The sequence below is a fragment of the Mustelus asterias genome, chromosome 30 (assembly GCF_964213995.1).
Source record: "Mustelus asterias chromosome 30, sMusAst1.hap1.1, whole genome shotgun sequence".
Classification (NCBI taxonomy): domain Eukaryota; kingdom Metazoa; phylum Chordata; class Chondrichthyes; order Carcharhiniformes; family Triakidae; genus Mustelus; species Mustelus asterias.
The window spans coordinates 10,463,752-10,490,369 of record NC_135830.1 but is presented as its reverse complement, the minus strand read 5'-3'; the positions used below and the strand labels follow the sequence as shown (position 1 = coordinate 10,490,369).

The following is a 26,618-nucleotide window of genomic DNA, read 5'->3' as shown; positions in this document are numbered from 1 at the left end:
TGAAATAGCCACAACATCGAAGTCCCAGGTACTGATCCACGCTGCAAGTTCACCCACTTTATTGCGAATACTCCTGGCATTGAAGTATACACATTTCAAACCCTGCTCCACCCCACCTCTGCAATGCCGTGCATTGCAGTCCCCATCCATGCATCCCTCACTTTCAGCCCCACTACTCAGGATCCCTCCCCCCCCCCGAATCAGTTTAAACCTCCCTGCATGGCCTTAGCAAATTTACCCCCCAGGATATTGGTCCCCTTCTGATTAAGGTGTAGACCATCCTTCTCATAGAGGTCACACCTTCCCCAGTACGAGCCCCAATTGCTTAAGTACCTGAACCCCTCCCTCCTGCACCATCCCCTCAGCCATGAATTCAAACGGACGGTTTTAACTTGGAAGCGAGATCAATACCAGGTAGAGGGGGCGCGCGGGGAATGATAAATGTGGCGGGTGGGTGGAGAGACTTTGTAAACATGTTGTTCAAACCCAAACCCCGGAAATGAACTTCCCGGTCCCCCCCTTTGTACCAAATGGAGCGGCAGCTTGTAGTGTTAGACCCGGGCTGACTGCCGCCATTGAGGCTGCATGTGGGAGGCCGGCAGGGATTGTGATCGGAGAGTGAAGCCCTGACGTCACAATGGAATGGGTGAGAGTGTGACATCACAATGGAATGGGTGAGAGTGTGACGTCACAATGGAATGGGTGAGGGTGTGACGTCACAATGGAATGGGTGAGGGTGTGACGTCACAATGGAATGGGTGAGGGTGTGACGTCACAATGGAATGGGTGAGGGTGTGACGTCACAATGGAATGGGTGAGAGTGTGACGTCACAATGGAATGGGTGAGGGTGTGAGGTCACAATGGAATGGGTGAGGGTGTGACGTCACAATGGAATGGGTGAGGGTGGGACATCACAATGGAATGGGTGAGAGTGTGACGTCACAATGGAATGGGTGAGGGTTCCTGATGAGCTGAGACTGGGCTGGAGTCGGGCGATGGCACTGACATGTGGCCCGGTGGCACAGTGGTTAGCGCAGCTGCCTAACAGCGCCAGGGACCCGGGTTCAATTCCAGCCTCGGGTCGCTGTCTGTGCAGAGTTTCTACATTCTCCCCGTGTCTGTGTGGGTTTCCTCCGGGTGTTCCGGTTTCCTTCCACAGTCCAAAGATGTGCCGGTTAGACGGATTGGCCATGATAAATTGCCACTTGGTATCAGGGGGATTAACAGGTAAATATGTGGATAGGGCCTGGATGGGATTGTTGCCGGTGCAGGCTCGATGGGCTGAATGGCCTCCTCCTACACTGTATTTTATTATTCATTATTATTAATTAATTACTATTGATACTTCTTGATGATGTGGACATGTGGCTGGAAGCTCATCTTGGGATGAGCTGAGACTGTATTAAGAGTAAAACGGTGACAAGAGAGAGAATAGATCCCCTTAAAAATCAGTATGGCCATCTGTGTGTGGAGCCACAGGAGATGGGTGAGATTTTTAATGAATACTTCTCTGTGTTTACTGTGGAGAGCACCATGGGTGCTAAAGAAATAAGGGAAACAAGTGGTGATGTCTTGGGCACACGCATGTTACTTGGGAGGAGGTATCTGCAGCCTTATAAAAGCAAATTACTGTGGATGCTGGAATCTGAAACCAAGAGAGAAAATGCTGGAAAATCTCAGCAGGTCTGGCAGCATCTGTAAGGAGAGAAAAGAGCTGATGTTTCTTGTCTAGATGACCCTTTGTCAAAGCTCTGAAACATCAGTTCTTTTCTCTCCATGCAGATGCTCCCAGACCTGCTGAGAATGGGGAGAGTGTGTGTGGGATGGAGATTTCCAGCTTTTGGGGAATGAGAGAGGAAAGAATGTTCCATAGAAATTGTCTGTTCTGAATTTCTATCCTGTACTGACACTGATGACTTTTGGAAACTCATTTTCCAGGATATTGAAAGAGGAATCACAGACTGAAATCTCAAACATCACGTCTAGACGTGACAGAATCATATTCCTTGGGACCTCAATATCATCGGCCTTTGAATCCAGAAGGAGAAATGATTGTCCAGTCTGTCGATTTGAAAAGATTTGAAATGTCAGTGTGAGTGAAAAAGCATCAACACACTGCCACACTTGGTGAGGGTGTTCCAATGCACTGACTAAAGAGCTTTAACCAGTTACACAGCCTGATTAAATATCACACCATTCACAGCGGGGAGAGACGGTAATCTTGTTCTGTGTGTGGACAAAGTTTCAACAAATTGTTCACTCAAGAGAGAGGTAAGGACACCAGCACCATGGAGAAACCATGGAAATGTGTGGACTGTGGGAAGAGATACAGAGCCCCATATAAGCTGGAAGCTCATCGGCGCAGCCACACTGGGGAGAAGCTGTTCATCTGCTCTCAGTGTGAGAAGGGATTTAATCAGTTCCCCAGCTTACGGATACACCAGCAAGTTCACACTGGGGAGAGACCATTCACCTGCTCTCAATGTGGGAAGGGATTCACTCGGTCATCCAGCCTGCAGACACACCAGCGAGTTCACACTGGGGAGAGACCATTCACCTGCTCTCAGTGTGGGAAGGGATTCACTCAGTCATCCGACCTGCAGACACACCAGCGAGTTCACACTGGGGAGAGGCCGTTCACCTGCTCTCAGTGTGGGAAGGGATTCAGAGTTTCATCCCGGCTGCTGAGACACCAGCAAGTTCACGAGTGATTCCAGGGATTGGATTCTGCTGTTCTTGTTTCTGCTCTCAGTTGCATCCAGGCTTGCATTTTGTTCATTCTCACAGTTGGTCAGTGGGGAGGGTCAGAGGGTTTCTTTGTGCTGGACTGGCCGGTCTCTGCCTCCAGTGGGCTGATGCTCTTTGAGTCTTTTTGCGAATACCTGGTTTCAAATGTCACAAGGATCACAGAGTGACAGGGTGTTAGGAAGTTTAGAGATATTTAGTCAGAAGAAAACAGAGGTTGGCAGTGCAAAGGTACATTTCTGAATGGAGGGCTGTGACAACTGACATTGTGTGGAGATGCCGGCGTTGGACTGGGGTAAACACAGTAAGAAGTCTCACAACACCAGGTTAAAGTCCACCAGGTTTATTTGGTAGCAAATACCATAAGCTTTCGGAGCACTGCTCCTTCGTCAGATGGAGTGGAAATGTGCTCTCAAACAGTGCAAACAGACAGAATCAAGTTGCGGAATATTGATTAGAATGCGAATCCTACAGCCAGCCAGGTCTTAAATGTACAGACAATGTGGGTGGAGGGAACATTAAACACAGGTTAAAGAGGTGTGTATTGTCTCCAGACAGAACAGCTCGTGAAATTCTGCAAGTCCAGGAGGCAAGCTGTGGGGGTTACTGATAATGTGACATAAATCCAACATCCCGGTTTAGGCCGTCCTCATGTGTGCGGAACTTGGCTATCAGTTTCTGCTCAGCGACTCTGCGCTGTCGTGTGTCGTGAAGGCCGCCTTGGAGAACGCTTACCTGAAGATCCAAGGCTGAATGCCCGTGACTGCTGAAGTGCTCCCCCACAGGAAGAGAACAGTCTTGCCTGGTGATTGTTGAGCGGTGTTCATTCATCCGTTGTCGTAGCGTCTGCATGGTTTCCCCAATGTACCATGCCTTGGGACATCCTTTCTTGCAGCGTATCAGGTAGACAACGTTGGCCGAGTTGCAAGAGTAGGTACCGTGTACCTGGTAGATATCATAGAAGCTCCATTATTGACAGCAGTCTATAAGCCCATAAGATATCATAGAATCCCTACAGTACAGAAGGAGGCCATTCGGCCCATCGAGTCTGCACCGACCACAATCCCACCCAGGCCCTACCCCCACATATTTACCCGCTAATCCCTTTAACCTACGCATCTCAGGACTCTAAGGGGCAATTTTTAACCTGGCCAATCAACCTAACCCGCACATCTTTGGACTGTGGGAGGAAACCGGAGCACCCGGAGGAAACCCACGCAGACACGAGGAGAATGTGCAGACTCCACACAGACAGTGACCCGAGCCGGGAATCGAACCCAGGACCCTGGAGCTGTGAAGCAGCAGTGCTAACCACTGTGCTACCGTGCCGCCCGAACCACTGTGCTACCGTGCCGCCCGGTAGATGGAGTTCTCACGTGAGATGATGGCATCTGTGTCGATGATCCGGCACGTCTTGCAGAGGTTGCTGTGGCAGGGTTGTGTGGTGTCGTGGTCACTGTTCTCCTGAAGGCTCGGTAGTTTGCTGCGGGACAATGGTCTGTTTGAGGTTGTGCGGTTGTTTGAAGGCAAGAAGTGGGGGTGTGGGGATGGCCTTGGCGAGATGTTCGTCTTCATCAATGACATGTTGAAGGCTCCAGAGGAGATGCCGTAGCTTCTCCGCTCCAGGGAAGTACTGGACGACGAAGGGTACTCTGTCCACCATGTCCCGTGTTTGTCTTTTGAGGAGGTTGGTGCGGTTTCAGGAGAACAGTGACCATGACACCACACAACCCAACTCAATAGCCTAATCCTGCTTTTTCCCATAACCTTTGATCCCATTCGCCCCAAGTGCTTTATCCAGCCGCCTCTTGAATACATTCAATGTTTTGGCATCAACTACTTCCTGCGGTAATAAATTCGACAGGGTCACTATTCTTTGGGTGAAGAAATGTCTCCTCACCTCCGTCCTAAATGGTCTACCCTGAATCCTCAGACTGTAACCCCCGGTTCTGGACTCCCATCGGGAACATCCTCCCTGTATCTATCGTGTCTAGACCTGTTAGAATTTTATAAGTCTCATTGAGATCCCCCCTCATTCATCTGAACTCCAATGAAAACAATCCTAACCTAGTCAGTCTCTCCTCCTACATCAGTCCTGCGATTCCCTGAATCAGCCTGGTAAACATCCTTTGCTCCCTCAGCTTGACACATTTATTTGTCTGTCGAAAAGGATGGTCTTTTTCCTAATGTTCATAATTAAAGGGCAGCTTTCCCCAGGAGATGGCTGACATTTAAGGGGACAGTACATTAATATAGGACAGAGATATGTCTGGTGTTATATGGTACCCAGATTAGATATATTATTTATGTTTCTGTAATAAAATACATTTATTATTATTTCTTGCATTATAATATAATGCTGTAGCAATGTTATACATTTCCAGTCATAAAGTCATTACAGCACAGAAGGAATCCATTTGGTAACTCGAGTCCATGCTGACTCTCTGTATAACATTCCAGTCCCATTCCCACTCTATATCCCCATTCTCCTGAAAGTTTATTTCCTTCAAGTGCCCATCCACTTTCATTTTGAAATAGAATCCATAGATATGGATGGAGATTTACAACTTTTTGGGAATGAAATAGGAAAGAATCCCGAGGACAGTGAAGCCTCAGTCATCAACTATTTTCATGAGAGAGATTGATTGGTTTCTAGATATTGAAGATATCAAGGGATATGGGTTTAGTGTGGGGAGAATGATGCTGAGGTAGATGAACGAATTATCTCATTGAATAATTTAAAAGGCTCGATGGGCCAAATGGCCGACTGCAGCTCCTATTTGTTATGGTCCCTGTGTCCAGGACAGGAAGCAGTGAGCGTGGATCTGTCAATCAGCCTCAATCAGCACCTTCAGGAGAATTGGGAGGGTGAATATTAGATACAGCAGAGTGAGAATGGAGGGAGAGTGTGTGGGATGGAGATTCACAGCTTTTTGGGGAATGAGAGAGGAAAGAATGTTCGATAGAAACTAGAATTGTCTGTTCTGAATTTCTATCCTGTACTGACACTGATGACTTTCGTAAACTCATTTTACAGGATATTGGAAGAGGAATCACAGACTGAAATCTCAAACGTCACATCTAGATCTGACAGGGTCATATTCCTTGGGAGCTGAATATCATCGGCCTTTGAATCCAGAAGGAGAAATGATTGTCCGGATCTGTTGAATTGAAAAGATTTCAAACATCAGTGTGACTGGAAAAGCACCAACACACTGTCACACCCGAGTGAGAGTGTTCCAGCGCACTGACTGAAGAGCTTTAACCAGTTACACAGCCTGAATAAATATCACACCATTCACAGCAGGGAGAGACTGTACTCGTGTTCTGTGTGTGGACGAGGCTTCAACTGATTGTCCACCCAAGACAGAGGCAAGGACACCTGCACCATGGAGATACCATGGAAATGTGCGGACTGTGGGAAGAGATACAGAGTCCCATCAGAGCTGGAAGCTCATCGGCGCAGCCACACTGGGGAGAGACCATTCACCTGCTCTCAGTGTGGGGAAGGATTCACTCAGTCATTCAGCCTGCAGTCACACCAGCGAGTTCACACTGGGGAGAGGCCATTCACGTGTTCTCAGTGTGGGGAGGGATTCAGTCATTTATCCAGCCTGCGCAAACACCAGCGAGTTCACACTGGGGAGAGGCCATTCACGTGTTCTCAGTGTGGGGAGGGATTCAGTCATTTACCCAGCCTGCGCAAACACCAGCGAGTTCACACTGGGGAGAGACTGTTCACCTGTGCTCAGTGTGGGAAGGGATTCACTTGTTCATCCAACCTGCGGAGACACCAGCCAGTTCACACAGGGGAGAGGCCATTCAGCTGCTCTCAGTGTGGGAAGGGATTCACTCTGTCATCCAGCCTGCGGGCACACAAGCGAGTTCACACTGGGGAGAGACCATTCACCTGCTCTCAGTGTGGGAAGGGATTCACTCTGTCATCCCACCTGCGGAGACACCAGCGAGTTCACACAGGGGAGAGACCGTTCACCTGCTCTCAGTGTGGGAAGGGATTCACTCAGTCATCCCACCTGCAGACACACCAGCGAGTTCACACTGGGGAGAGGCCATTCACCTGCTCTCAATGTGGGGAGGGATTCATTCGGTCATCCCAGCTGCAGATACACCAGCGAGTTCACACTGGGGAGAGGCCATTCACCTGCTCTCAGTGTGGGGAGGGATTCACTCAGTCATCCAGCCTGTGGACACACCAGCGAGTTCACACTGGGGAGAGGCCGTTCACCTGCTCTCAGTGTGGGAAGGGATTCACTCGATTAACCAGCCTGCGGATACACCAGCGAGTTCACACTGGGGAGAGGCCGTTCACCTGCTGTCAGTGTGGGAAGGAATTCAGTGATTCATCCAGCCTGCTGACACATCAGCGAGTTCACACTGGGGAGAGGCCATTTACCTGCTCTCAATGTGGGAAGGGATTCACTCGGTCATCCTGCCTGCAGACACACCAGCAGGTTCACACTGGGGAGAGGCCGTTCAGCTGCTCTGTGTGTGAGAAGAGATTCAGTCTTTCATCCCACCTGCTGAGACACCAACAAGTTCATGAGTGATTGCAGGGGTTGGATTCTGCTGTTATTGTTTCTGCTCTCAATTACATCCAGGACTGCACTTTGTTCATTCTCACAGTTGGTCAATGGGGAGGGTCGGAGGGTTTCTTTCTCCTGGACTGGCGGGTCTCATGACTTTGCCTCCAGTGGGCTGATGCTCTTTGAGTCTTGTTGCGAATACCTGGTTTCGAATTTCACAAGGATCACAGAGTGACAGGGTGTTAGGAAGTTAAGAGTCACTATTTCCGTTTGAAACCCCCCAGATGCCCATCCAATTTCCATTGTAATTGTTTATTGTCTCCACTTCCTCCTCCCTCATAGGCAGCAAGTTCCAGGTCATTACCATTCGCTGCATCAAAATATTTTTCCTCACATCCCTTCCTGCATCTCTGATCCAAAACCATAAATCTGTGTCCCCCTCATCCTTGTCCCTTCAGCTAATGGGAACAGCTTTTCTTTGTCCACCTTGTCTAAACCTGTCAGAATCTTGTCCACCTCTATCAAATCTCCCCTCAACCTCCTTTGCTCCAAGGGGAACAACCCCAGCCTGACATCGACAATAAAGAACAAACTAACAGAATATGTTAATACCTGAAATCAAATGGGAATGTTTAATTTCTGTTTTAAAGATATTGTGAATATATTGTCCTGGACAATAAAGGAATTGGAATAACTCACCTTGGGTGTGGTTGAATGGAATACCTCAATCTGGTATCCACCTACAGTCCAGTGAAAGTCTGGAATGTGTAGCTGGAAATCCCTCCCTAACAGCACTGTGGGTATACTTACACCTCAGGCATTGTAACAGTTCAGGAAGGCAGTGTTGGGGTTGACCATGGCCGAGGCAGCTACATACAGCCACATATTCTGTTATAATTGAAGGACTGCAGATTCAATGTGAGGCATTATGTGACTGGACTATCTTGACCACATTCCTGTTACTGCTCAGTTTCTGCAATCACGGACCATTAAAGCTGCTTAGCAGGGCCCCGACAGAGGACCTGGTGAGAATATTTACTCAGAATGAGCTAAAATTAAACTGGGGTGGCACGTTGGTACAGTGGTTAGCATTGCTGCCTCACAGCGCCAGGAACCCTGGTTTTATTCCCAGCTTGGGTCACTGTCTGTGTAGAGTTTGCACATTCTCCCCGTGTCTGTGTAGGTTTCCTCCAGGTGCTCCGGTTTTCTTCCACAGTACAAAGAAGTACGGGTTAGGTGGATTTGCCATGCTAAATTGCCCCTTTGTGTCAGGGGGTCTTGCGAGGGTAAATGCATGGGGTTATGGGGATAGGGTCGGTGGGATTGTGGTTGGTGCAGACTTGATGGTCCGAATGGCCTCTTTCTGTACTGTAGAGATTCTATGAGATTATTGCAGGACCGGCTGGTGTTCAGCGGCTGAGAAACCTGGAATCTGTAAAAAAGGGGGCTGACTAATCAACAGACGGGGGTAGGAAGCTGACTAAGAAGTTAAGAAGTGTTCTCAGGCATGTTTAAATTATTTCATCATAGATTTGTGATAAGAACTGTGAGGGACTTGTGACCCGGTAGTCGGTGAAGTGACGGTATACTCCAAGTAGCACTGGACTGAAAAGTGGACGTCTAAGAGTGGATTCTAATGGTTATGATCCTACCCAAGCATGGCCAGTGAAAAATTCAGAGCTCGAGTAGGGACTGGACAGATTTCTTACCTGTCTTTTGGAAACTAAGAACAAGGAACTTATCGATAAAATGATTTGAGAATAGAGCCAACATTTTGAGTCTGGATGACACTTCATAGGAGCTCTCATGAAGGGTCATCCAGACTTGAAACGTTGCCTCTATTCTCTCCCTACAGATGCTGTCAGATCTGCTGGGATTTTCCAGCATTTTCTGTTTTTGTTTTACTTTTATAATAAATGATTCGGTCTGATTGGAATCCCCACGACCCTCCCGCAAAACAGAGAGAAAGTGGTGGCAAAAGGAGAAAAAGGATAAGGATGATAAAGTCTGGGTTCTGATTCTCCGAGCCCATGTAGAATTAACAAAATGAGTGAACCAGTTTATAAAGAATAGAAATTACCCATCCCTAACAAAAAACTGATCAAATTAAAATAGGTTGAGGAATATAACAAAAAAATTCATAGATGAAGTTTAAAATCAAGTTTATTTTGTTGTTAGAGAGGGGATTTTTCACAGTAACTTCATTGCAGTGTTAATGTAAGCTTACTTGAGACTAATTATAAACTTTAAGTTTTTTAAAGTTATTTTGTTAGAGGGGTTCAGAATACCTTGAGATTAAAAACTAATAAAGGCTATTGAAACAGGGTGGACTGACTTAGACTAACGTAGAATAAGGACCACAATGTGCCTTATTTATATTATACAAAGGTACTGTCTGCATAGAGACACATATAACCACTGGTAGAGAATTTAAACATGTATTTCAGATGTAAATATGCACTTTTTGTACTAAAATGTATACCTTGGCCAAACTGCAGACTGCCCTAAAGCATAATGGGATAAAAGCTGAGTGAGACAGGCCACATTCTTTCAGAGCAGTGAAGCCACAGAACACAGTTTTTATCAGTATGAATTATAGAAAATACGCACTTCCCAGACATTAGAATGAATAGAATTATTCATTTTTTACTGATAAGGGATGGCTCAGCAGACAGTGAAAGGAACTTTTGAACCCTATAAGCTATGTAATAGAAGTTATCACAGAGTCACAGAATCCTACAGTGCAGAAGGAGGCCATTTGGCCCATTGAGTCTGCACCAACCACAATCCCACCCAGGCCCTATCCCCATTTACCCTAGCTCGTCCCCCTGACACTCGGGGGCAATTTAGCATATCCAATCCACTTAACCAGCACATCTTTGGATTATGGGAGAAAACCTGAGCACCCGGAGAAAACCCACGCAGACACAGGGAGAATGTGCAAACTCCACACAGACAGTGACCCAAGCTGGGAACCGAACCCGGGTCCCTGGTGCTGTGAGGCAGCAGTGCTAACCACTGTGCCACCGTGCCGCCCGTGCTGAGAGTCAGTCAGAAAGCAACCTTTGAACCCTATGGACCTACGTAAGTGGATGTTGCAAAGTAACAGTGGGCAGGAACTTTCAGATTCTACAGACCAATGAATTCCCATTCTTCCAGAAGAAAGGATGTTATTGGCCAAGGTAAATATTGTGCACGAACATGATTGGAGCATCCAGTTAGGATGACAGAGTGGGCGGGTGAAATGAACTTTCAAAATAGTATAACTAAAGGGCCAATGTATTGTAACTTTAGAAAGGAATTGGACTGCCCAGCTGCCTTTCTCAATAAGTAATGCATTTAACCAGTATATTGTCTTTTGCAAATCTTTGTATTAACTGGGTTCAGCTCAATACGTAGCCTCCGAGAAAAACCCCCATCATATGTAAAGTGAAGTAATTGTGGGCCAAGTTTTTTCTGCTCACTCCCGACCCCTTTAGGTTCTGTAGAAAAGTTAATCCTTTCAGCAGACATTTCATTTGTTTGTAAATCACCTGGAAACTCATGTGTCTATTTTAGTTTTTGATTGAGGATTTATGGGAACCAGTGAAATGTGAAAATTTTATGTGGCGCCTGGAGGAATTTGGAAGAACTGTGAGGATTTTATCGTGTTGTCACCTCAACCCCAGGTAAAGAACAACGATTTTGCAGCTGGCAACATGTTTGGGATTTTAAATCAACAAAGACTTGATGTTTCCGATAAAATCAGGCCTTGGAAGTTGGCTAAAAAAAGTTTAAGTTATAATGAAGGGGAATGAAGGATCTTGTGTCTTATTTTAATCAAGGAGTTGTGAGCTTAGACCATAAGACGTAGGAGCAGAAATAGGCCACCAGACCCATCGAGTCTTCTCCGCTATTCAATCATGGCTGATATTTTTCTCATCCCCATTCTCCTGCCTTTTCCCCATAACCCCTGATCCCCTTATTAATCAAGAACCTATCTATCTCTGTCTTACAGACACTCAATGAACTGACCTCCACAGCCTTCTGCGGCAACGAGTTCCACAGATTCACCACTCTCTGGCTGAAGAAACTCCTCCTCATCTCTGTTTTAAAGGATCATCCCTTTAGCTTGAGGTTGTGCCCTCTAGTTCTAGTTTTTCCTATAAGTTTCAATAAGATCTCCCCTCATCCTTCTAAACTCCAATGAGTGCAGGCCCGGAGTCCTCAACCATTCTTCATACGACAACAAGCTCTTCATTCCAGAGATCATTCTTGTGAAGCTCCTCCAGATCCTTTCCAACACCAGCATATCCTTCCTTAGATGTGGGGCTCAAAACTGCTCACAATACTCCAAATGGGGTCTGACCAGAGCCTTATACATTTTAAGAAGTACATTGCTGCTCTTATATTCTAACCCTCTTGACATGAATGCTAACATTGCATCTGCCTTCCAAACTGCCAACTAAACCTGCACGTTAACTTTAAGAGAATCTTGAACAATGACTCCCAAGTCCCTTTGTTCTTCTGATTGCCGAAGCATTTCCCCATTTAGGAAATAGTCGATGCCTCCATTCCTCCTCCCCAAGTGCATAATCTCACACTTTTCCACATTGTATTCCATCTGCCACTTCTTTGCCCACTCTCCTAGCCCATCAAAGTCCTTCTGCAGCCCCCCTGCTCCCTCAATACTACCTGTCCCTCTACATATCTTTGTATCATCTGCAAACTTAGCAACAGTGCCTTCAGTTCCATCTTCCAAATCATTAATGTACATTGTGAAATGTTTGTAGTGCTCTGTCGCTTCAAGAAGCTATAGCTGCGAGAGAGAATGCTGAGGATTCATTGTTTGAAATTTACGAGCTGTGAGAATCTGTGTGTTTCATTTGTTTTATGTGGATGTTTGTAGATGTGTTTTATCATTGTTTTGGGCTACATTTGTTAAGGTTTATCTTTCTGGGGAATTAACCTTATCTTGAGTCTTTAATTAAAGGCATTTTTGGTAGTTTCAAAACAGAACCACAAGAACGCTTAAGGAAGTAATTTTGGTCGTCGTTGTTGTAAAGCACATGCTAAGTTTCTCTGCTTGTGTATGGATGATATTTGTGGGTTGAATGCTTCAAGCTTTCAGGTTTTCTGTCTGTGATTTAAATCAAACAGATTTACAGGGATAGGGCAGGGGAGAGGGCCTGGGTAGGGTGCTCTGTTAGAGAGATGGTGCAGACTCGATGGTCCGAATGGTCCCTTCTGCACTGGAGGGATTCTATGATTCAATGAACACAGGAATGGTCAGAATTATTTAACATGTCCCAAATTTTAAATAACCATTACAATTTAAACTCTCATACTCACAGTCAAACAGATTTAAATCAAGGACGTGTAATTAATAAAGCTTTTTTTCACAAAAGTTGTGAACCTAGAACCACATTTACTGGCCAGAGACATGATTCCAGGATACTTTGCTAAACTTGTGGGAATTTTAATCCAGATTCAAACCCACACATGTGAGTATGAGAGAGCTTTAATTGTAATGGTTATTTAAAATTTGGGACATGTGAAATAATTCTGACCATTCCTGTGTTCATTGAATCATAGAATCCCTCCAGTGCAGAAGGGACCATTCGGACCATCGAGTCTGCACCATCTCTCTAACAGAGCACCTTACCCAGGCCCTCTCCCCTGCCCTATCCCTGTAATCTCACACATTTACCATGGCTAACCTATCTAACCCACACAGCTTGGGAGACGAAGAGGGAATTCAACATTGCAAATCCACTGAACCTGGGCATCTTTGATCTGTGGGTGGAAACTGGAGCACCCGGAGGACGCCCACGCAGACACAGGGAGAACATGCGAACTCCACACAGACACTCACCCAAGGCTGGAATTAAATGGGTCCCTGGCTAACCACTGTGCCACCATGTCACCCTATATTTTACACCAAAACATTGTCTGATATCAAGAAGACATGAGATATAGCTCTTGGGGCTACAGGGATCAAGGGATCTGGAAGGAAGGGGGGAATCAGGAAATTGAATTCGATGATCAGCCATGATCAAGATGACTGGTGGAGCAGATTCAAAGAGCCAAATGGCCGACTCTTGCTTCTAGTTTCTATGTTTCTCTCCACTGGGCCAGCATTCCATCCAGTGGCACAGTGGTGAGCACTGCTGCCTCAAAAAAGCAAATACAACAATGGCTTTGGCATCTGCTACAATGTGACTGACAGTTTGACAACGGAGTCAAGGGCACGAGGAGTAAAAGATACCCTGGGAGGTGGAGAAGAATGTGACGGAGATTACGAGCGGGTCCTTGATAGGTTTTCTAAAGAGATTCAGAAAGGAAATAGTGAATTGGAAAAAGTCCAGAATAAATTAATTTACAGTTACATTGGAAACCTGTTGCCTCACAGCTGAGTACAAAATATAAAGAGTTGAGGGAACTGGTGGATAAGCTGCAGAATGGAGCTGATTGCTGGCAGGAGAGCACGTCTGACCTGGACAATCAGTTACATTGGGAACAGGGGGCAGATGATAGGGTGAGTGGAGCTCAGAAAAATCTCAGAGTTTGGCCAAACTTTGGAACAAGATATTGATTTACAGTCAGAAAATATCAGATCAAGTGAAGAGTTAGAAGATGCCATTGGGACTTTGAGGAAGTGAATTCAGCCACAAAGTGACACCTCCCTGAAGCAGACCACTCCCTGTGTTTAGCTAAAATCAAACAACCTGAGACACAAATCAGTCACCAGTGAGAAGATGTAGTTGTTTTCTCCAAAACCAGGGCCATTGAAAGCGTTCCCCCCTCTCCTCTGCCTCTCCTGTGTGATAAGGGAATGCAGGTGTATGAGGTTAGCCATGACTTCTGCACCATCATGATCCACAACGCTTACTCCAAGTTGGTTTGCCCAGTTGAAGGAATTCTTAAAGCAGCGTGTTTTTTGCAAGTATCATAGATTCGAAGACTTAGTTTGGAAAGGGAGTAGCAATTAATATAATTTGAACTGCCGTGTGTTTCTGTTTGAAATAAACTCAGACTGTACTAAAATGTGAAAGGAATGTATTTGGGTTTGAAATTAAGTTGTTCAAGGTTAGAATTGTGAAGGCCAATTTGCTCCCAAAACACAAAGATAAGGCTGCAGTTTGGCAGCAAACCAGTTCCAACTTTCCAAAACATCTGAGTTAAAATTGTTGAGATTTGGTTAACAACATATTTCACAAAGTATTTCTTTCAACTTTGATTAAGTAGCAAATATTGGAAATTGGCATTTACAAAAAAGACAGACAAAAGAGATGAAATTTGAGCAAAATTGAAGAAAATAACACAAGAGAAGTTTTTTAAATTATGTAAGTTGATGCAGTTGCCAAGTTTCCTCTGCCCACTCCCCGCCTCTCTCGGTTCCACAGAGAAGTTAACCCTTTCAGCAGACAGTTGATTTTTATAAATCTCCAAACAGCCTTTGTTTTTCAATGTAACCTGTGATTGGACATATTAACTCACTGGGATCTTGGCCAGAGCCAGATGGATTTTTTTTTTAAACAGGTGATGACGGTTTCACTCACAAACAATCCGAGTGAAGGCCGCAGTTTTGAGAATTAAAGCAAAGAATAAAAGACTTTACCTTTCAGAAAGCCAACAAGCCTGCTTTTGAGATTAGAATCGATAAATATCTGACATGGGTTGCTATTTCAAGCATTTAAAATGGAAATTACCTGGTGTTTAAGGGAAAGAACAAAATTGATAATGCCTGGAATCAAACAGAAATGTTCGGTTTCTGTTAAAGTATGTTATGAGAATACTTAATGATTTATTTGACTCCAAAGATTCTCCAGAACTCCTGAAAGTGTAGTTTAAAGCAATCCATACATTTGGGTGTTTATGAAGATTTGAGTGAAAGGGAAGTCCAGATGAGATGAATGAGTGACAGTTTTCTCTTGGAGATATTTGTTTCTTTGTCTATGAACTATTTGAGAGAACTGAATTTGATCATCTGGCCATCATCTGAGACATTGGGACTGTACAGGGGGAAATAAGCAAAGACATTGAGATGAAGAACTCCTTTGACTCTGACTTTTGACTTTCTTCTGAAGATTCTTCCAGAATTATTTAATGGTGCTTCCTTTGTAAGAAAGTGGAATCTAGGATGATGAAACTGATTGGTAAAAAACATAGCACAATCCTAAAAGACCTGATAAACCTTCCACAAATGTAAAACAATGATTTGTTGGAGAGGGAAAAGAGATGCCAACAAGCATGACAAAAGAACACTGTCTGGTTAAAAATAAAATGAGAGGCAACGTTTAACAGGGAGGGACATGTGTGAAGATGGCTTATGAGCGTGAGACTCCAACAGAGGGTTAAAGAAGGAATTGGAATGTGAGATTGCAGAGGTGGTTTGTAAATTGTGAAGGAACTGACATCCGACAGTACACGGTGGAACTGCACTGAAGAATAAAGGGTGGCATGGTGGCACAGTGGTTAGCACTGCTGCCTCACAGCGCCAAGGACTCGGGTTCAATTCTGGCCTTGGGTGACTGTCTGTGTGGAGTTTGTACATTTTCCCCATGTCTGTGTGGGTTTCCTCCAGGTGCTCCAGTTTCTTCCCTCAGTCCAAAGATTGGCAGGTTAGGTTGATTGGCCATAGTAAATTGTCCCTTCATGTCAGCGGAACGAGCAGGGTAAATAAGTGGTGTTATGGGGATAGGCCCTGATGGGATTGTGGTCTGGGGAAATACTTAGGAAATCAGAAGCACAAAGGGACTTGTAAGTTCTGGTTCAGGACTCTCTTAAGGTTAACATGCAGGTTCAGTTGACAGTTTGGAAGGCAAATGCAATGTTAGCATTCATGTCGAGAGGGCTAGAATACAAGAGCAGGGATGTACTTCTGAGGCTGTCTAAGGCTCTGGTCAGACTCCATTTGGAGTATTGTGAGCAGTTTTGGGCCCCTTATCTAAGGAAGGATGTGCTGGCCTTAGAAAGGATCCAGAGGAGGTTCACAAGAATGATCCCTGGAATGAAGAGCTTGTCGTATGAGGAACGATTGAGGACTCTGGGTCTGTACTCATTGGAGTTTGGAAGGATGGGGGGGGGGGGGGGGATCTAATTGAAACTTACAGAATACTGAGAGGCCTGGAGAGAGTGGACGTGGAGAAGAGTTTCCACTAGTGGGAGAGTGTAGAACTCGAGGGCACAACCTCAGAGTGAAGGGATGATCCTTTAAAACAGATGAGGAGGAATTTCTTCAGCCAGAGTGGTGAATCTTTGGAAGGAGAGCTGTGGAGAGCAGGTCATTGAGTGTCTTTAAGACAGAGATAGGCAGGTTCTTGATTAATAACTGGATCAAGGGTTACGGGGAGAAGACAGGAGAATGGGGACAAGAATCAGATCAGCCATGATTTAATGGCAGAGCAGATTCGATGGGCCAAATGGCCTAATTCTGCTCCTATATCTTATGGTCTTATGATTACATTAGAACGGTCTGGGTATTCTGTATCTGAGATCATCAATATAATTTCTCCCATTGATCACTGGTTTTTAATAAAGTTTTACCTTTATACTGTGAAATTGGTTTCCGGAGTATAATTGCCACCTTGTCGGAGAAACCCACTAACAAATGGTGTGGAAGGGGTTCTGGGTTAATTAGCAGAATGACAGGCAGAGTCTGAGGTTTAGCAACAGCTGGGGAGGAAAGAGTTACAGGGATTCCCTGTACGGCCAGGGGTGGTGGTGGAGGCAGATACAATAGTGGCTTTTAAATAAGCACATGAATATGTGAGGAATAGAGGAATATGGACCAAGGGCAGGCAGAAAGGAATAGTTTAATTTGGCATCATGTTTAACGCAACATGGTGGGCTGAAGGGTCTGTTCCTGTGCTGTACTGTTCTACGGTCTATTTGTGATCTCCATTTAGAAAAAGGAAATAGAGGCACTGGAGAAGGGGCAAGAAAGATTCTCAAGAATAATCCCAGAACTGTAATCACTTGTGAACTCACTAGTGTTTCACCAAGTTTGCTGACTGAGTGAATCACAGTCAGAGCAGGTGACCAGCCTCTGCCCAGTGTGAACTCACTGAAGTACCCATGGGTTGGATCATAGAAACCCTACAGTGCAGAAGGAGGCCATTCAGCCCATCGAGTCTGCACCAACTACAATCCCACCCAGGCCCTACCCCCACATATTTACCCGCTAATCCCTCTAACCTATGCATCTCAGGACTCTAAGGGGCAATTTTTAACCTGGCCAATCAACCTAACCCGCACATCTTTGGACTGTGGGAGGAAACCGGAGCACCCGGAGGAAACCCACGCAGACACGAGGAGAATGTGCAAACTCCACACAGACAGTGACCCGAGCCGGGAATCGAACCCGGGACCCTGGAGCTGTGAAGCAGCAGTGCTAACCACTGTGCTACCGTGAGGGATGACTCAGTGAATCCCTTCCCACACTGAGAGCAGCTCCCCAGTGTGAACTCGCTGGTGTTTCAGCAGTGCTGAAGATATTCTAAATCTCTTTGAGCAGTGAGAGCAGCTGAACGGTCTCTCCTCAGTGTGAATGCGCTGGTGGGACATCAGCTCGTCAGAGCTTTTGAAGCCACTTCCACAGTCAGAGCATTTGAAAGGCCTCAGATTGGTGTGAGTGACTTTGTGTCTGAGCAGGCTGGATGACTGAGTGAATCCCTTCCCACACAAAGAGCAGGTGAATGGTCTCTCCCCGGTGTGAACTCGCTGGTGGGACACCAGTTCTCCAGAGCTTTTGAATCTGCTCCCACAGTCAGAACATTTAAAGGGTCTCTCATTGGTGTAAGTGAGATTATGACTCAGCAGGTGGGATAACTGAGTGAATCCCTTCCCACAGTCAGAACAGGTGAATAGTCTTTCCCCAGTGTGAACTCGTTGGTGTCTCTGCAGATTGGATGAGCTTTTAAACCTCTTTGTGCAGTGAGAGCAGCTGAAGAGTCTCTCCTCACTGTGACACCTGGTGGGACACTGGTTCTCCAGAGGTTTTGAAGCCAATCCTAGTCAGAGCATTTAAAGGATCCCTCAGTGGTGTGAGTGAGATTGTGTCTCTGCAGGCTGGATAACTGAGTGAATCCCTTCCCGCACACAGAGCAGGTGAATGGCCGCTCCCCAGTGTGAATGTGTCGATGAGATTCCAGCCGTGATGGGACCCTGAATCGCCTCCCACAGTCCCCACATTTACACGGTTTCCCCCTGGTGCGGGTGTCCTTGTGGCTCTCCAGGTTAAACAGTGAGTTAAATCTCACACAGAACACGGGTACAGTCTCTCCCCGCTGTGAATGCTGCGATGTATTTTCAGGCTCTGTAACTGGTTAAATCTCTTCCCACACAGTACACTGGAACACACTCACTCGGGTGTATCTGTGTCTCAGTGATTTTTCAGTTACATTTATGTTAAAAAAGAATTCTGAAGCAGACAGAACAGAAAAAGATTTCTCCTTTTAGATTCAAAGGCCAATGATATTCAGGTCCTGATCAAATGAATAACTCTGTCAGGTCTTGATGTGTTGTTTGATTTGAAATTTCTGCCTGTAAATCCTCACCTTCTGCAAATCTATCCTGCAAAAGTAGTTTATAAAATTCATCAGTGTTAGTACAGGATAGAAATTCAGAACAGACAATTCTCGTTTCCATGGAATATTCTTTCCTCTCTCATTCCCCAAAAGCTGTGAATCTCCATCCCACACACTCTCCCTCCATTCTCACTCTGCTGTATCTAATATTCACCCTCCCAATTCTCCTGAAGGTGCTGATTGAGGCTGATTGACAGATCCATGCTCACTGCTTCCTGTCCTGGATGTGGAGATGTCGGTGTTGAACTGGGGTAGACACAGTAAGAAGTTTCACAACACCAGGTTAAAGTCCAACAGGTTTATTAGTAGCAGGAGCTTTCGGAGCACTGATCCTTCATCAGCTGTGTGCAGGATTTGGTTCGCAAACAGGGCACATATAGACACAAACTCCATTATAAGATAATGGTTGGAATGCGAATCTTAACAGGTAATCAAGTCTTTCCAGGTACAATGTGAGTGGAGAGAGGGTTAAGCACAGGTTAAAGAGGTGTGAATTGTCTCAATGTTGTCTCAATTGTCTCACGTTGTTTGTATCTTAAAGACTTGATTAGCTGTAAGTATTCGCATTCCAACCATTATTCATGTAAATTGAGTCTGTGTCTTTATATGCCCTGTTTGTGAACAGAATTCCCACTCTCCTGAAGAAGGGGCTTGCAGCTCCGAAAGCTTGTGCGGCTTTTGTGACCAAATAAACCTGTTGGACTTTAACCTGGTGTTGTTAAACTTCTTACTGAATTGTCTCAAGCCAGGACAGTTAGTGAGATTTTGCAAGCCCAGCAAGTTGTGGGGGTTACAGATAGTGTGACATGAACCCAAGATCCTGGTTGAGACCGTCCTCATGTGTGCGGAACTTGGCTATCAGTTTCTGCTCAGCGATTCTGCACTGTCGTGAGTCTTGAAGGCCGCCTTGGAGAACATTTACCCGAAGATCAAGGACATTCAGCCTCTGATCTTCAAGTAAGTGTTCGCCAAGGCGGTTTATAGTTTAGTTTTGATTGTTTATTAATTAGTGTCACAAGGAGGCTTACATTAACACTGCAATGAAGTCACTTGAAAATCATGAAAAATGTGCAAAAAAACTATGAAGTTACTGTGAGAGTCAGCATGGACTCGAGTTGTCCAATGGACTCCTTCTGTGCTGTAATGACTCTATAACTGGAAATATATAATGTAGCTACAGTACAATATGACAAGATTGGAATGATAAATGTATTTATTGCAGGACCAGGAATAAACCTGTCTGATACAACACTCGACATATCTCTGTCCTATATTAATTTACTGTCCCCTTAAATGTCAGCCATCTCCGGGGGAAACCAGTCATTTAATTGTGAACATTAGGAAAGAGACCATCCTTTTAGCCAGACAAATAAATGTGTCAAGCTGAGGGAGCAAAGGATGTCAATGTCTTTAAGAGAGAGAGAGACCTGGGCCAACCTTTCCAGAGTCTGCACCCTCCCTGGATTCACTTCCATTGCCTTCAGTTGCTGCAAGTCCCCAATTTCCCCCAGAATGAGAAAAGAAATGGAAAGGGGGAGAAAAGAAAGTGTTTTACTCACAGATGTTGGAGACAGGAGGAAGTTTCAGTCAGTCTGAAGCTCAATCTTCATTCACACAAAGCCAGCGCTCTGATCAGCTGGAGGACCAGAGTCCTTTCAGTCCTCCAACTCTTCCCATTGGTCAACACCTCAGGTCAGGGGGTGGGATCTGCCCTGCAATTCTCAGCTTCCCCCTCCCTTGGACATGCGCAGTCCTGGGCCGGGGGGAGGGGGAGCTCACCGAGCGGCTTCTCGCTCTGACCGGAGCCGTCAGCCGGTTGCCTGGAAACCTTGGCTCGATGTGGTGTAGGGGGAGGGGAACAATGGGTGGGGGCGGGGCTCCCGTGTCCGCGCGCCCGGGCCTGCGCACTGGAACCCGAAGACGTCACCGCGGAGCAGAGTGATTCCCATTGGCTGATTCAAGGATGGCTCCGCTGTGACATCACAAAGGGGAAGTTGTCCAATGATGATGTAATTTAAACAATGCCTGAGATCACTTCACTTCTTGGTCAGACCCCCTTTTCAGTCCAGTGCTCCTTGGAGTTTACCGTCAATTCAACAACTATTGGGTTACAAGTCCCTCACAGTTCTGATCACAAATTTATGATAAAATAATTTAAACAATGCATGAGAATGCTTCTTAACTAACTACCGACCACTGTTTGTTGATTGGTCAGACCCCCTTTTTACAGATTCAGGAATCTCAGCCACTGAACACCAGCCGGTGCTGGAATAAGTTTAATTCTAACTCATTCTGAGTAAATATTCTCACCTGGTCCTCTGTCGGAGCCCTGCTCAGCAGCTTTAATGGTTCATGATCGCAGAAACTGAGCAGTCACAGGAACGTGGTCAAGATAGTCCAGTCCCATAATGCCTCGCATTTAATCTGCAGTCCTTCAGTTATAACAGAATATGTGGCTGCCTGTAGCTGCCTCGGCCACGATCAGCGCCAACACTGCCTTCCTGAACTGCTATAATGCCGAAGGTGTAAGTACACCCACAGTGCTGTTAGGGAGGGATTTCCAGCTACACATTCCACACTTCCTCTAGACTGTGGGTGGATGCGAGATTGATACATTTCATTCAACTGCACCCAAGCTGAGTTATTCAAATCCCTTTATTGTACGGGACAATATATTCATGATTTCTTTAAAACAGAAATTAAACATTCCCATTTGATTTCAGGTATTAACATATTCTGTTAGTTTGTTCTTTATTGTCAATGTCAGGCTGGGGTTGTTCCTCTTGGAGCAAAGGAGGTTGAGGGGAGATTTGATAGAGGTGGACAAGATTCTGACAGGTTTAGATAAGGTGGACAAAGAAAAGCTGTTCCCATTAGCTGACGGGACAAGGATGAGGGGGTCACAGATTTATGGTTTTGGGTCAGAGAGGAAGGGGGGGATGTGAGGAAGAATATTTTGATGGAGTGAATGGTAATGACCTGAAACTCGCTGCCTACGAGGGAGGAGGAAGTGGAGACAATAAACAATTACAAAGGAAATTGGATGGGCATTTGGGTTGTTTCAAACAGAAATGCTGACTAAATATCTCTTAACTTCCTAACATCCTGTCACTCTGTGATCCGTGTGAAATTTGAAACCAGGTATTCACAACAAGACTCGAAGAGCATCAGCCCACTGGAGGCAAAGTCATGGGACCGGCCAGTCCAGCAGAAAGAAACCCTCCGACTCTCCCCATTGACCAACTGTGAGAATGAACAAAATGCAGTCCTGGATGTAATTGAGAGCAGAAACAATAACAGCAGAATCCAACCTCTGGAATCACTCGTGAGCGTTTTGGTGTCTCAGCAGGTGGGATGAAGCTCTGAACCCCTTCCCACACTGAGAGCAGGTGAATGGTCTCTCCCCTGTGTGAACTCGCTGGTGTGTCTGCAGGCTGGATAAGTGACTGAACCCCTTCTCACACTGAGAGCAGGTGAATGGCCTCTCCCCAGTGTGAAGTCGCTGGTGCGTCTGCAGGCTGGATAACTGAGTGAATCCCTTCCCACACTGAGAGCAGGTGAATGGTCTCTCCCCAGTGTGAACTCGCTGGTGTTTCTGCAGGTTAGCTAATTGACTGAACCCCTTCTCACACTGAGAGCAGGTGAACGGTCTCTCCCCAGTGTGAACTCGCTGGTGTGTCCGCAGGGTGGATAAATCAGTGAATCCCTTCTCACACTGAGAGCAGGTGAATGGTCTCTCCCCAGTGTGGCTGCGCCGATGAACTTCCAGCTGAGATGGGTATCTGTACCTCTTCCCACAGTCCCCACATTTCCATGGTTTCTCCATGGTGCAGGTGTCCTTTCCTCTCTCTTCAGTTGAAGACTCGTCCACACACAGAACAGTCCCCCCACCCCCGCTGTGAATGGTGTGATATTTATTCAGGCTGTGTAACTGGTTCAAGCTCAGTGCACTGGAACACTCTCACTCCAGTGTGGCAGTGTGTTGGCACTTTTCCAGTCACACTGATGTTTGAAATCTTTTCAAGTCACCAGACCGGACAATCATTTCTCCTCAAAGATTCAAAGGCCGATGATATTCAGGTCCCAAGGAATATGACTCTGTCAGATCTAGATGTGACGTTTGAGATTTCAGCCTGTGATTCCTCTTTCGATACCCTGTAAAAGGAGTTTACAGAAGTCATCAGTGTCAGTGCAGCATAGAAATTTAGAACACACAATTCAAGTTTCTATTGAACATTCCTTCCTCTCTGCAGACTCGAAACGTTGGCTCTATTCACTCTCTATCTAGGGGATAGTGTGGGAAATGATGCTGAGGTAGATCGGCCAATTCTCCATGAATGTTTGAGGCAGTTCGATGGGCTGAATGGCCAACTGCAGCTCCGAATTCTTAGGATTTTTGACTGCTGGACAGGAAGCAGTGAGCATGGATCTGTCAATCAGCCTCAATCAGCACCTTCAGGAGAATTGGGAGGGTGAATATTAGATACAGCAGAGTGAGAATGGAGGGAGAGTGAGTGAGATGGAGATTCACAGCTTTTGGGGAACGAGAGAGGAAAGAATGTTCATTAAAATAATAGAATTCTTACATCTTATCAACCGTCCCTGAGCCTTCACAATGAATCTCTCTTCTCAAGACACTCTTATCTCTGCCTCGTCTGTGCTGCCAGCAGTCTCACAAAGCAGCTGTCTTTGCGCTGATATGAGAGGCCCTGCGAGGCAAGTTTAATGCTCCATGGCTGTGTGTTTACCATTCTTTCCCTTCATCTGAGCAGGAATATACTTCTCCTGGACTCTTGATATCACACTTTTAAAAGCCTCCCATTAGCCAGTCATTCCTTTCTCTTCAAACAGACTCACATAATCAACATCTGCTCGATCCTGCCTAATGCCCACAACATTGGCCCTGCTCCAGTTTAGGGCCTTAACCTGTGGATCACTCCTATCTTTTTCCAGAACTATTTTAAAATTAATAGTGTTCTGGTCACTGGACACAAAGTGCTCTCCGACTGTCACTTCATTCACTTGCCCTACTTCATTTCTTAAGAGTCTTATAGAAAGTGAGTCCAGCAATTAAAAATGAAAAATAAGGAGCTGGGAAATTAATTGAACAAGTATTTTGCCTCGGTCTTCACAATAGAGGATACAGTTAAAACTCAGAAACAGCTGGAAATCAGAAAACAGAAGTGTGGGATGAACTCTGAAAAAGCACAATGACCAGGGAAGTGGTCCTCAGCAAACTGTTGGAGCTGTGGGCTGATGAGTCCTCGGGTCCTGCTGGGCTTCATTCTCGGGTCTTAACAGAGGGAGATAGTTGATGTGTTGTTTAATTTTCTAAAATTCCCCATCGGGAATCGGATAAATGGAATCAGTGGATGTGCTGTACTTAGATTTCCAGAAGACATTTGATGAGGTGAAACATTAAAGATTATTACAGCAAATAAAAATTCATGCTGTGGGGATAACATATTGGCGTGGATAGAAAATTGGCTAACAGCAAACAGTGGGCAGAAATGGATCATTTTCTGGTTTGAGAGAGAGAGAAACCTGGGCCAACCTTTCCAGAGTCTGCAGCCTCCCTGGATTCACTTCCTTTCCCTTCAGTTGCTGCAAGTCCCCAATTTCCCCCAGAATGAGAAAAGAAATGGAAAGGGGGAGAAAAGAAAGTGTTTTACTCACAGATGTTGCACAGAGGAAGTTTCAGTCTGTCTGAAGCTCAATCTTCATTCACACAAAACCCGCGTTCTGATTGGCTGGAGGACCAGAGTCCTTCCGGTCCTCCAACTCTTCCCATTGGTCAACCCCTCAGCATGAAGGTCAGGGGGTGGGATCTCCGCCGCGCGGACACGGGAGCCCCGCCCCCACCCATTGTTCCCCTCCCCCTGCACCTCCTCGAGCCAAGGTTTCCAGGTAACCGGCTGGAGGCTCCGGACAGAGCGAGAAGCCGCTCGGTGATCTCCCCCTCCCCCCGGCCCGGGACTGCGCATGTCCAAGGGAGAGGGGAAGCTGCGCATGTGCGGGGGTGCTCCCGCTGACCTGCATGCTGAAGGGTTCACCAATGAACTATTCCTTTCTTAACTTTCTGGAAGCCGATTATCTTCGAACATTCAAAAACCATTTAAACTGCCTTTTTACTCAGCACTTGCTAAAATACTGATTAAAAACACAAAACTCCCAGCTTGGACTCAAATACTACCCAGTGCAAGGAACTCGTCTACTTTCTCAGGAGACTCAGGAAATTTGGCATGTCAGCTACGACTCTCACCAACTTTTACAGATGCTCCATATCACAGCTTGGTATGGGCTCCTGCTCTGCCCAAGACCGCAAGGAACTACCAAAGGCCGTGAATGTAGCCCAATACATCACGCAAACCAGCCTCCCATCCATTGACTCTGTCTACACTTCCCGCTGCCTCGGCAAAGCAGCCAGCATAATTAAGCACCCCACGCACCCCGGACATTCTCTCTTCCACTTTCTTCCATTGGGAAAAAGATACAAAAGTCTGAGGTCACGTACCAACAGAACAGATTTTTCCCTGCTGCTGTCAGACTTTTGAATGGACTTCCCTTGCATTAAGTTGATCTTCCTCTACACCCAAGCTATGACTGTAACACTACATTCTGCACTCTCTCATTTCCTTCTCTATGAATGGTATGTTTTGTCTGTTTAGTGCACAAGAAACAAAACTTTTCACTGTATGTTAATACATGTGATGATAGTAAATCAAATCAAACCAAAAAGGCAAATTGATCTGGCTCCCTGCCGATAGGCTTTTGTTCCAATATTTCTGAGTCCCTGCCTTGGGGACCTTTCTTTGTGCTTTGGTTGTTCCTGCAGGTCAACACTGGCAAATCTCCTTTATCTTCTTCTGCTCGGGGTCTCGCTGGCTGAGATGTGCTTTCAGTCACATATTCATAGAACACTCACTGTTACACATTAATGATCTGGAAGATGGAATGAGGGCATAATTGCTAAATTTAATTTGATTTGATTTTGTTTCGATTTGATTTATTATTGTCACATGTATTAGCATACAGTGAAAAGTACTGTTTCTTGCGCGCTATACACACAAAGCATACCGTACAGAGAGAAAGAAATGAGAGAGTGCAGAATGTAGTGTTACAGTCATAGCAAGGATATAGAGAAAGAGCAACTTAATGCAAGGTAAGTCCATTCAAAAGTCTGATGGCAGCAGGGAAGAAGCTGCTCTTTAGTCAGTTGGTAGGTGACCTCAGGCTTTTGCATCATTTTCCCAACGGAAGAAGGTGGAAGAGAGAATGTCCGGGGTGCGTGGGGTCCTTAATTATGCTGGCTGCTTTGCCGAGGCAGCGGGAAGTGGAGACAGTCAATGGATGGCAGCTTGGTTTGCATGATGGATTGGGCTACACTACGACCTTTTGTAGTTCCTTGTGGTCTTGGGCAGAGCAGGAGCCATACCAAGCTGTGATACAACCAGAAAGAATGCTTTCTGTAAAAATTGGTCAGAGTCATAGCTGACATGCCACATTTCGAAGTCTCACAACACCAGGTTAAAGTCCAACAGGTTTATTTGGTAGCAAATACCATAAGCTTTCGGAGCACAGCTCCTTTGTCAGATGGAGTGGATATCTGTTCTCCAACAGTGCACAGACACAGAAATCAAGTTACAGAATACTAATTAGAATGCAAATCTCTACAGCCAGCCAGGTCTTAAAGGTACAGATAATGTGGGTGGATAATGTTCTCAGCCGAGGGCTCAACTTTTGCCCCACTACCAAAAT

At 45.7% G+C, this 26,618-nt stretch overlaps 2 protein-coding genes across 2 annotated transcripts in view; one reads left to right on the top strand and one right to left on the bottom strand.

Annotated features, from left to right (window-relative positions):
* The window catches only part of LOC144480752 (uncharacterized), a 100,105-nt gene that overhangs the window by 55,866 nt on the left and 17,621 nt on the right, over positions 1-26,618 (top strand). Inside the window, 2 exon segments of the mRNA XM_078200331.1 lie at positions 6,444-7,190; positions 12,140-12,146. Coding sequence (XP_078056457.1) covers positions 6,444-7,190; positions 12,140-12,146 — 754 coding nt within the window.
* LOC144481049 (uncharacterized) lies at positions 20,756-24,590 on the bottom strand. Its single transcript, XM_078200702.1, has 2 exons — positions 24,537-24,590; positions 20,756-23,015 (listed from the first exon to the last, which is right to left on the bottom strand). Exon 2 carries the CDS (start codon positions 22,684-22,686, stop codon positions 22,180-22,182), a length of 507 nt encoding a protein of 168 aa, XP_078056828.1. The 5' UTR covers positions 22,687-23,015; positions 24,537-24,590; the 3' UTR covers positions 20,756-22,179.